Source organism: Ctenopharyngodon idella, chromosome 3 (genome assembly GCF_019924925.1).
Source record: "Ctenopharyngodon idella isolate HZGC_01 chromosome 3, HZGC01, whole genome shotgun sequence".
Taxonomy (NCBI): Eukaryota; Metazoa; Chordata; class Actinopteri; order Cypriniformes; family Xenocyprididae; genus Ctenopharyngodon; species Ctenopharyngodon idella.
Window position 1 is genome coordinate 46,352,812 of NC_067222.1, and position 12,590 is coordinate 46,365,401.

Below are 12,590 nucleotides of genomic sequence, written 5' to 3' on the forward strand. Positions count from 1 at the left end.
TAGGAATGTGTGTAGTATGAATGAATTCGGATGTACTACATCCACCATGTTGTTACTGTCACATGACCTACCATCAACTCCATTCACAAATCCTCTCCCAAGGCTGCATGGGATAGTAAAGTGTCCATCGTATGCGCACTTTAGAATCTCGCCGGAAGTAGTAAGTCATCCGGGTACTTTTCGCCTATTGTTTTTCGAATACTATGAATTCGGACATACTACTCTGTTCGCATACTGTTTTTGCATACTATATAGTAGAGAAGTATTCGATTTCGGATGCAGAGTTTGTCCGTCTTTGTTAGCTTTGAGGTCTTTGGTATGCTACTGTATTCGCAAAAGCTGACAAAATTATGTAATTGATTTAAAATTTAGACACATTTAAAAACCTTCTTCTACTACTCAGAAGTGTGTCTGTAATATATATTTTAATGTGATTATTAATTTGACATAATGATTATTAATTTAAAGTTTTTATCATTATTATTTTGATAGTGTACACTTTTAAAGGGCCCACTTATTTGGTTATTAGGGCTACAATACAATAAATGAAGTAACAGCGATTCCTACTAAAGTGAAGGCTTGGCTTATGAATATTAATTACGCTATATGATGTTTGTGCTGATTGGCTAAAAGGAAAGCGTTTGTTAGGTGAAGAATTGTGAAAGTCAAAACTTTACTCGGCTTTTTATCTATTAAGTTTCATTGTATATGTTTGTGTCTGTCTTGATGCTTGGTCAATATTGTATGCAAAACAATAATGCCAGTGTATAGTACTTTGAAATTAAAACTGACTTTTGAGGGCTCATGAATAATAAAGCCCGGCTTCAGAATGGTTACTAAGCAACGTCAGCATTACCTGGGTAATATTCATACGTTAAGCCCTCGTCGTAGTAGGATTGGTAAATTCGCGTGTGAAGGGCGGAGCGAGTGTGATGACGTGTGGCGGTCGCTGCGAAACACAGATGCCCGTGTGTCTGGAGCGCTTATTCCGCTGGATGTTATTGATCCACGCCAGTGAAGAAACCGAGGAGCGCTGTACACCCTTCCTCCGTTCATAAATACACCGGGTTACGGATTTAAAGGAGGGCTGAGACAGAATATCAGTTAATGCCGTATATTCCGCACAAAACAGGACCTGTTTGTAAATGCAGCAGATAAACCCTTCATTATAAAGAATACATCTGTGTCTGGAGCGCGTTCCCATCACACCATTTCAATATTTGGCATTTATCTGCAGATATGGACGAAGAGAATCAAGGTAAGACCATAGGGTTTACAAATGTGTGTATATATGTGTACACACGATCATATTATGGGTTAATATGGCAGTAGACACAGATGTGTCATATCATTTAAGAACGAAGAGCAATGCGTTTATTATTTATGTGCATTTACTTAAGCAAATCTAAAATCCATTAAGATTCAGTTTGTGTCTAATGAACATCCAAAAATCACACTTAATGGGTCTGCACAATGCCATCTTTAAGGTAAAGTCATTTTTATTTTAAGGCCTATCAAAGTGTGTCTCTTTCAGATAACTGGACAGTTATAACTTATTTGTTATAGACATTAAACTGTACAGTAAAATAGGATGTTTTGAAAACACTGACTCAGAAAATCTCACATTCACAGAAGTGAACTGTAAATATGACACTGGATCAGCATTAAACAATGCTCTTTTTTCCCCAGTCAAGGTGCAAAGATCAGGCTGCATGGGATGACCTACATGTCAGCTTGCCAGTGTTTGTCCAGAGAGACTGTGAGCTGATATGCGTATTGATTTAATTTAGTCAACACCATATTCCCCATGCTGCAGCTTTCTGAGTAGGACGCACATCTCCCATACTTTTACTTTAATCCAGCTATACCGAGCAAAATAAAGATGGGATATGTAGTGATGCATCTATTAAAAAAAAAAAAAAACGATATATATATATATATATATATATGTGTATATATATATATATATATATACACACACACAAGTTTCAGTTGTTAAATAACATTTTAAGGTGCTTAAATTCATTTTTTGACTATTTTTATGTCTGGCGGTACAACCAAATAGTTGTATGTATATATACTGTAGTTGTACCACTCTGAGAATGTACAAATTGCTGAACAAAAGTTTTGTCTCAGCAGCTTTACAACTACTGATATTTATAAAAAAAAAAAAGTTATATAAAAGGTTTCAAACTTCAAATGATGCCATAGTATTTATTTATTTATTATTATTATTATTATTATTACCATTTTAAATACTTTTCTTAGTCTGTTCATTTGTTCAGACAGTTGCACCACCTGACATTTTGGGGTTTTAAGACAACAAAACATAAAATAACATGTATTATTTAAATGTAATAAAAATGAATTAAAACTAAATAGGTTTTATAGAATAAAGTGATATAAGTCATGAATTTATCAAATTATTTTAAAAGGAAATGCACCTGGACAAAAAAAATATGCACGTCATGTCATTGACATATATCAGTGCCGTCAAATCGATTAATCACGATTAATCACATCTAACATAAAACTTAAAATTTGATGGCACTAATATATTAGAAATTTAAGGATAAGGAATTGAGGTTTTCTGTTGTCAAAATTGGAATAAACTGTAATTAATTTGTACATTCTCTGAAGAAAGTACTAGTTATGTTTGCCCATGACAAAACTCATCAAAGTATGTTGGCAGCGGTGGCAGGACATTGTGTGGTTGCTTTAGTTTTGTGAATGGTTGATATTTGGTTCCTCAGCAACCAAATATCAACCATTCACAAAACTAAAGCAACCACACAACGTCCTTCCACCGCCGCCAACATCCTATGATGAGTTTTGTCATGGTTCTGACTGATTTTATTACATTAATCGAAGTAGGATGTTATTAGGTGGTTGGTTGGTAAAGGCTGGAATACACTACACAACTAATCTGGACAAGTTGACACTAGTTGCCGAAAGTCAGAGCCAGTCTGCAGATTCGAGTCGACAGATTTCACAGAAACTCGTGTAGTGTATGATAGTCACAGACTCCGATTTTTTAGCTTCAAAATTTGATTCCATCCAGTCAGAGGATTTTAAACATGTTTGATATTTTGACCTGATTTTAGAACACATATTGTTTTCATTTTGTCACGCGTCTCCTAGCAATAAGGCACATGTTTATACATGAGTTTGTTGTGTTCATAATGACTTAAAAGTCTGGTAGTGTGTGATCCTTAGTCATTTAGTGTATCATGGCCAGTTTCTTCTGTAACTATTTACAAAGTCAGCAAGTGTATGCTGCCTAGTGTGTTAAAATCTGTTCAGATTGTAAAAGTCATGTAGTGTATTCCAGCCTTAAGGTGTTCTGGAGGGTTGCTTGCTGACCAAAGATAAAACAGCCCATCTCTGTAATATTCTGGTCTCTAGATATTGCTTGGATCATGGGATCAGAAAAGCCTAAAAGAGTAACAGCAAACCTCTCCTAAACTAACTAAATGATTTGATGCCTTTTTAAGTCTTGGAGTGTTTGGTTCTTTGCACGGTTCCCCCATCATCCATGGATATGATCGCGTGTGTTGTAATATTTCAAGAGATGGTTCTCACTGGAAAACAACAACAACTAATGAGCATATTCAAGGCATATGTGCTCTGCGTAATCTGTTTTGCTGCCCCACAATGCTGTGGGTTGAAGCTGAGGGCTTGATAAGAGTGTGTTTGACAGTGGTTTGGTGGTTCAGTCTGACTGTAGTGGAGCAGCAGGCTGACTGGATGAGACTCTCAGCTCCTCTGCTACCACTGGGGTCCCTGCTGGGGAACAGTAATCAAAGCTGTGCTCCACTGTGGGAGATCTCACTCTGGACCGCCAGTGAATTTGGCAACACATTGCCTTATGGACTCTACTATAAAGTACGACTGTTGAAAGTACATAAAAAAACAAACAAAATATAGGGTTTTGTAACACATTAAATCTGGTTAACCCTCAGAATTTCACTGTAAACCCTAATGCTAAAAATAATTAATTGGTTTGAGTAGGGCAAACTTAAATTAAACAAATTTGTTCAATCAAATTATCTTTATTTAGCACTTTCTTTTTCTTTTGAGTTCATGAAACTGACAAATTTTAAGTAATCTGCATTGTTTCATTGTTTTGAGTTTTATGAACTTAAACAAACATAAATTTAACTGAAACTGGGCTGGGATTTCTATTACCCAGCACGCTTTGCCATGACACTTGAAAGGGAGAGTAAATGCTAAAATTAAGTGTTATATAATTTGTTAAGTTAATGTTAAGTGGGAGATTTATTAGTGTTTAATGTTTAGCTATGCTAATTTAGAAGAGTTTCTGTTATGTTGGGTTTTCATCATGGTGACAAGTGGAGCATGAGCTTACTTTGAGAAAAGATATATGTTAAATGGTCTATATAGCTGAACTCATTCAGCAATTGCTATGCTATGCTAATGCTACAGGTATCAAATCACTCTGTTACCAAATAGCAAGTTAGCATTTATTGAATTAGCTAGTTAAAAAGTTTCCACTACTAAAAATATTTAAGTTGAGAGTACATGACAATTTTAATTTAAATGTGAGTTAGTTTACTCAAATATTTTAAGTTAAGAGCAATTAAAATGTATGAGTACAAAATAAAAATCTGCCAGTTCTGCTTACTTAAACTTTGAACTTCTTAACTTAAAAAAATTGATGTAACTGATTACCTCCATTTTTTTGAGTTTTGCCAACTTATTTGGGTTTACACTGATTTATATAAAAAATAAACAAACAAACAATTAATACCAGAATGAGTAACAGAATTTGTAGATTCATCGTGCATTGAGGAGAAATACACTACCGGTCAAAATGTGGAATAATTATGATTTTTAAACATTTTTGACAGAAGTCTCTTCTGCTCACTAAGGCTGCATTTATATGATGAGAAAAATACAGTAAAAACAGTAATATTGTGAAATATTATAATTTTGATGTCAAAGCATCATTACTCCAGTCTTCAGTGTCACATGATCCTTCTGAAATCATTCTAATGTGCTGATTTGCTGCTCAAGAAACATTTCTGATTATTATCAATTAAAAAGTTGTGCTGCTTTATATACTTGTGGAAACTGTGATACAGTATCATTCAAATATTTTGGGGTGAGTAAGACTAAAAAAGAGAGAAAGAAAAAATAAATTAATACTTTTTTTCAGCAAGGACGCATTGAATTAATCAAAAAAGACATTTATAATGTTACAAAAGATTTCTCTTTTAAATAAATGACTTTGATTTAATTTTCTATTCAAATGATGTTACTTCTTGGGTGTTAATATTATGTTATTCAATGGTTTATATATCTAATGATTCTCACTGGTTTTGTGCCTGTAAGGCTTTAAAATTTATAATATAATGGGACACCAAAGTGTACCATAGTCATAAAACAGTGCCATGAAGGATCTTAATAGTGATGTTTGTTTGGCACATCTAGAGTCATATCTAAAGATGAGAAAATCATACATACTTGGGTGTGGACTTGTAAGCAACCAATCAGCAAACACTCACCTTCACACTAAAAGTCCTAGAATTTTTAAGAATCCTTAATAATGGTAGCAACCAAGGGCACTCTAACAACACCCTAGAAACCACACAGAACATCTTGGCAAATACAAATAAAGCTGTCAGGCCAGTTTTTGACTCTTGCATGGGTCAAGTACCACTTACTTTGTTTCTGATGTAGATCTGGTTATTGAACTTTCATGTGCATTCACGTTGTTGAGTGGGATCCCTCAACCATTCCTATTTTTGACCTTGATGCGTTTGAAGTTGTCTTTATGCCAAAGAGATTTAAGCCTTGCATCAAAATGTAGTGCTCATGCCAACTAATGTCAAAACATGGCATTTGAAGTGACACAGTCATAGCAGAACTATGGCAGGATTGTTTTATGAGGAAAACAGCGAGTCTTTGTGCTGCAGGGCATTGGGGTGTTTCTCTAGGCATGATGTGATTACATGACGTCAGCAGGGAAACCACAAGCGAAGCATCAGTATATAGTGATTCACTGCTGACTCTGAACATAGACTTGTTTTGAACTCGCCTCTGTTTTAGGTGCGATTGTCCAAGAGACTAACAGAAGTTGTGAGTTGTGACAGAAGACAGAAGTTTTATCTATATAGGTAGATACTTTATGGCAGCATCCTGACGACCCTCATAAGGGATTGTTTTGAAGTGTGCTATAAGTGCCATTACAGGAAACACAAGAAATTCAATTCACTATTGATCTCAAGTTTGACATTAGCATGTCACTAAACTTTTGAGGAAGTACTCTATTGAAATATAAAAATTTATAGCACATATTGATCAAAATAGTCAATTTAAAAAAAAAAAAATGGAAATAAATTTCAATCAGCTTCAGCTGTGTCTAGAAATGTGACATACTTGTCACAGTTATGTTCTGTTTCTTGTTTAGTTAGGGTACGTTTAGGGTACGTTTACACGACAACGATTTCCTTTGACATTTCCGCATACAGACGACACCATACGAATCCGTGAAAATGACTAAAAACGCTGTATTCTGCTGTCAAGCCATTAGATGGCGATAAAACACTATAGACTGAACATGTAAAGTGTATGTGCATGGCGTCATCGTTTTCATAGATTCATGTTTTTGTTGTTTACATGGAGACCGTTTTCAAAAGTTTGTGTTTTCAGGCCACCAAAACGCAGTTGTCATGTAAATGAACGGCCAAAACACATACAAAATTTTTCCGTTTTTAGTTGAAAATGGTGTCGTGTTATGTATCTAACTGTTTTGCCTGAGTTCTAGTCATTGATCCATTGTCATGGTTTCTAATTTGTCCACACCTGTTTCCTGTTCTGTTGATTACCTTACTCTGTGTATTTAAGCCTTTAGTCTTCCTCGGTTCTTAGTCTTGTGTTAATGTTACCTTCCCTTGTGTAGAATTCTTGTTCCTAGTGTCCATTGCAAATGTTTTATTGAAAGTATAATCTATCAAATGTAATTAACTAATCATCTAATAAGATTAAATATCAAGTATCTGTATAATGTGTGTTCTTTATCAATTTCCAGGGCTTGTTTTGTTTGTTCCATGGATGGTTCAGCTAAACAGGCCAGTAAGAGACTATTATCTACTATTATTCCTTTTAATTATACAAATGTCTCATTAAAACATCTACAAATGTATAAAACTGATCAGAGATCTTGTTCATCTCAGTGAATCCGCATGATTTATGGGTTCACAGAGATCATCGCCCCCCAGCTGTGAACCATTGTAATTTCTAAATGTTTCAAAACAGTTATGATGTAAAGAAGCCTCGTTTATTGAAACCACGTGACTTTGGCAGTTTGATACACGCTCCGAAAAACCGATTTGAATCAAAAGTTTCGTAAAGGTTTCGAAGCTTCATGAAGAAGTGTTTTGAAAGCGCCCATCACTACTTTATTCAAGCAACCCCGTGACAATACTATAGGCTAATTTATCTAAAACTTTTTAAAACCTTTTTCCAAATTCTTCTATTATTATGCAGTTTTCATGGCCTCAAATTAATTCATCATATGGAATAGCAGTACTTCCAAAAACTGATTCATCATTCTAGAGAACCATTTAAAATGACCAATTGAAGGAAAACAGTGATTAAAAATGGTGATCAGATTTAGGACCTAAGATACTGTCCTGTATATAAATATATGTACTTTTTAGCCTGAAATGTATATGTTGAATAACGAAAAATCATGAACACATTGTATGCTAAGTTAACCTCCTATATTAACAATCCTTTTGACACATCTGCCATCTTGCATGATTAATTCTGCTGAGCTAGTCGCAAAGCATTGTGACTCTGGCTTCTTTGTGAAGGATGCAAGCGATAAGTATTTGGCCAAAACAAAGTATCTTAGAAGGCAGCATCCCTATGACGCCCTAAAATGCAGTCTGGGAGCTCAGGAGCAAAGCTTAGGTTTCAAGGTGAGATTAATGCATGTTACTAAAACCCTCAGCTTTGACATCAGCAAATACTGTTTTGTAATGCAGTATTCATTGTTATAAATGGGGCCTGTGCACAAAAACCAATTTTATGCCCTCCGAACTAATGTTGTTTTCTTCACCATTTAAAATGTCTTACCCATTTTTATTGAGACCTCACTGTTCATTAAAATGGTCCAGAGATTGTAAAAATAGCTGGCTAATTCCTCTGACTCTAACATTAGCACATAGTACAGGGTTAAAAATGTAAGCATACAAAAATTAGAAACACATTTGCACAAACAATACGGCAGTTTCAGGAATTTAGGTTGGCGCAGGGAAAACTGAAGACTCTTTCACCCCCTCTTAAAGGAAAGCAGACTGCAGACGAGTCTCTGGAGTGTTGGAGCATGTGGCTGATTGCATTCCTGGGAAAGAGAACCACGCTTTTGAACAGCAGTATTTTTCACTGATGGAGTGGGATGCGAGCAGTAGAGGTGAAGGAGAATAGATTATGTAAGGGATCGTGGATTGTTTAAGCCGCTGAAGGATCAGGAAAAGGTGTATCCAGTGGTCTTGGACAACAGGTCTCATTCTCTCCTTCCTCTAGCGTGGCCTTGTGTCCTCAGAAAGAGGTTATTGAACAGAGATTTGCTGAAGGAACTAAATGTCTTTTGTCCTAAACCTTTGAGAGTTATAATTTTATCATATGATTGTCATGCAAGACACAAAGAATTTCCTCAGTATTTAGCAGTTCTGGCTTAAGCAAGCATCACTATTACTCAGGTTAAAGGGATAGTTCACCCAAAAATGAAAATACTGTCATTATTTACTCACCCTCAAGTTGTTCCAAACCTGTACTGAACTATCCCTTTAACTTGTGCATGAATGATACCTCAAAAATGAGACGTGCATTGATACTTTTCTAAATAATCAAATGTACTGTTTGTGTATGCTGAAAAAGACCATAGACTTACACTAAAGGAGGGACCTTGACCATATCTATTGATCAGAATGTCTTGGGGGTGGGCTCAAGGCCGCAATATACTTTAAGCAAAATCGAAGAACGAACTGGTGTGACATAATTTCTAGCAAAACCAGGCCAAAACAAAGTTTGCTTGATGTTCATTTCGGGAGTACGAAACAGCTTGCCAAAGTGAACTTTCCGGAAAAGTTTGCTCTGGCTGGTAAACACCTTTGAACTACCATTGGTCAATGGTGATGATGTAATAGGTGTGTGTGGCTCCGAGGCTCCGACTTCTTTGAGGTGGAAATCTTCTCCGGTTCATTTCTTCTGTTCAGTCTGTCGAGGTCAGACGTCCACAAGCAAATTCATGATCACACTGGGTTGTAGTCTTATAGTAGAAAATTAAGTTGTAATTCTAAATGAAAATGACTCTGACACTGTAAAGTCGCTGCTTTTAAACTATATTTTGTATAAAGTTCTATATAAACAAATGTTATGTGCCTTTACTTGGAATTGCAGAGCTGGTACAAACATATCCACATTGCTATGATCAGATGCTTTCTTAACAGCTGTTTTCTCACCGGGGTCATTTTTGTTGTATGTTTATTTTGTTATTGAGAGGAAAGCGTGGACCCACATGACATATTTACATATTCATCTAACTGTTGCTCCCAGCATTGTGGATGGTGTCTGGATGTTCACTAACAGTATATTACTGCAAAGGTATTTCCAATTTCTTTTACCCCAGGTGAAGAACGGAAAAGAACTTTGGCATGAGTATATCACAAAGTATAAGTAATAACCAACTATTAACCCCCCAGAACACATTGAGATTTGTGGGGCAACACCACTGACATTATCTTCGGAAAATCAAAACATCTAGCTAGAACTGCAGGTTACGTGTGAATGTACTGTGTGTAATTCAGTTACATTCTGTATGCAAATTATTCTGGTTAATGATTATTGTTTGTCAATAGTTAATTAAAGAACAGAATCATTTGTGTGTGGAGCATTTCCTTTTTCAAATAACTACATGCGTCCACATGCTGCTTTCCTGCTTTTGTGGGTTTTCTGTTGGCGATGCACTTTTAAGATGCTGCATCATTCAAAATTCATACTGTTTGACACGCAGGTCCACAGAGGTGTGTGTGTGTGTGTGGTTAGTCACGTTTGGCCTATATGGGTCTCTTTATAGTACATTGTCGGTTTGATGAGGTATATCAAACAGACAAATCCTTCGTCAGCGGCTTTACAGACATTTGACAATCAGCTCTACATGATCTGCCAGATGTGAGTGCGTGCGTGTGTGTGTGTGTGCTTGCATGTTGTTATGTGTCTGTTAAAAGCACAGGATTTTCAAGTCATATATATGTATAGGTCATATAGACCCAGATGGAAAGTAGGTTAGAAGTAGTGATCATTGCCCATCTGGTAGTACTTTATTTTACAGTCCTGTTCCGCATGTACAGACTCTGTAGTTATTGTAGTAATTACAAAAATCTAGAATCTAACTTCTAACTGCACTCAGTATTTTCTTGGGTAAGTACAATGCTTAATTTGAGCCAAAATTAAGCACTGTACTTACCCCTCCCCCTCCCCCCAAAAGGCGGGTGTGGCTCTGAGGCCCCGCCTTCTTTGAGGTGAAAATCTTCTCCGGTTCATTTCTTCTACTCAGTCTATCGAGGTCAGATGTCCATCCAAAAACATGAACACACTGGCGAGACGCTTTATAGTAGAAAATGAAGTAATTCTAATTGAAAAGCAAAGCATAACCTCCAAATACATCTGCAGGTTATGCTTTGCTATTGACCCTCATCATATAGGCCTATATTTTTGACCAATCAGCTTTTTTAAGTTGAAAATCGCTCTCATTAGTTGGTACTTACTGCTTATTGTTTTGCACCCAGTCAACAGCAGGACATTACAAATACCTGACAAATTATTCTAATAAATATAAGTGAATATCGGCAAAATGTCAAAAGAGACAGTCAAGCATATTTTAATTTTTTATATCTGCGAGTAAAGCTGATGATGTTTCTGATCAAAAGAGATCCCGAGAAGATGAAAATGCAGCCGTGGACAATTCTGCTAATACTAATCAGGATAGCGGGAGACACGATCGAGCAACGGGAGTTAGATCAGTCATAAATCAATGTAATGAAGAAGTAAGGGCGTCAGAGATGAGAAAGAGAATATCACTGATCAACTGAATGATGTTTGGTCTCAAGTATGTAGCTATATATGTGACAGAAGAATAATACACTCGGCTGTAGTTAAGGCAGTGCAGAAACTTAAATGATGCTCTTATAATTGTGCCATCATCGTTTAGTGATATCATTGTATGTTCCAGGAAAACTGAAGTAGTGGTTGGTGTCGGTCACAGAACCTTTTAATTGTTGTTTTGGATCTGGTGTTGTGTAATTAATAGTTTACAAAATAAGCACAGGGTAAGTACATTGTAAGTGCACATACTATAAACCGATCAGATTTTTGCTTAAATGTGGTAACATCTAAATACAATTATTTTATTTAAATCAATTTTGTTTTTTTTAAATATTGCTGAATCAACCTAAATACATTAGGTTACACTAACATAATTTAAGGGTAAGATAAAAAAGTGACCCAAAATGAACATTTTGTCATTATTTTCTCACTCTCATGTCATTTCAAACTTGCATGCTGCATGCATGGAAAACAAAAGGTGTATTTTTTTTTTAATCATGCGCTTCCACAACAAGAGTTCATAGTGACCACGGCTGTTAAACGGCAAAAATGACAAAGAAAGAAATCATCATAAACTAGTCTGTGTTAGTTGTTTGCTATATCCATGTCCTCTGAAGCCACACATGTTGTCTGAGGACGCAAATATAAGATGCCGCTGATAAATCTTCCCCTCCAGTGAACTGAAATGGAGAAGCAGTGAATGGATTGTCTTTCACAAATCAAACTCAAAATGAGTTCAACACATTGACTGTAGTGATCCAGTTGCAGCAATTCTTCAGTTAACAGCTCACTGGAGGTCTGGCCCTGGCTGCAACAAACCACTTAAACCGAAAACCTTTAGTTATATAACTCGAATCAAATGATCACCAAGGGTTTTCCTAAAGTTGCCACGTAACAGAAGTTGTGCTCGTCTTTTCTTCACTATTGTGACGTATATCTGAGCGGAACTGCTTTTTGAAACAAGAACAAATGTAGGGCGGGGCTTGATTTTTTTCCGTGGGGAATTGATTGGATCGTTGTAGTTTGATATTGGTGGATCTCATGTGATTGGCAGGTTGCCCCGCCCTTATCATCAGAGAAGAGAAGAGATGTCGCTGCAAGAGGGAGAGGAAGTTATTTTGATTAAAGATTACGAGGCACATGAATTTAAAACAACACTGCAATATTCCATAAAACAATAAGAATTGTCCATTTTGATTTCGTGGTGATTTTAACTTTGGGGTTGTTGCTGTTCTTCATGCTGGAATACAGCGTAAGAGTGAGTCATTTAAAGGTGCTTTTTTGTCATTTGATTCGTATTTCGGCAAGATCGGAATGGCTATGTGCGTCCAGAGTGAAATCTCCAAAGATCGGCTACACAGAAATGTCAGATATGTTCCGATTAGCTGTGTGTATTGGCACATTTTACAGAAATTTCACGTTCAGTCCAGACAGACAAAGTACCTGATGCTGGA

The 12,590-nt window shown here is 36.2% G+C and overlaps 1 protein-coding gene across 1 annotated transcript in view; it reads left to right on the forward strand.

Moving 5' to 3' along the window:
* Positions 1–947: 947 nt before the first annotated feature.
* Positions 948–12,590, forward strand: part of cyth3b (cytohesin 3b) — a 50,342-nt gene continuing 38,699 nt past the window's right edge. Inside the window, exon 1 of the mRNA XM_051887210.1 lies at positions 948–1,258. Within this exon, the coding sequence (XP_051743170.1) occupies positions 1,240–1,258 (19 nt within the window). The 5' untranslated portion in view covers positions 948–1,239. The remainder of the gene's footprint in view (positions 1,259–12,590) is intronic.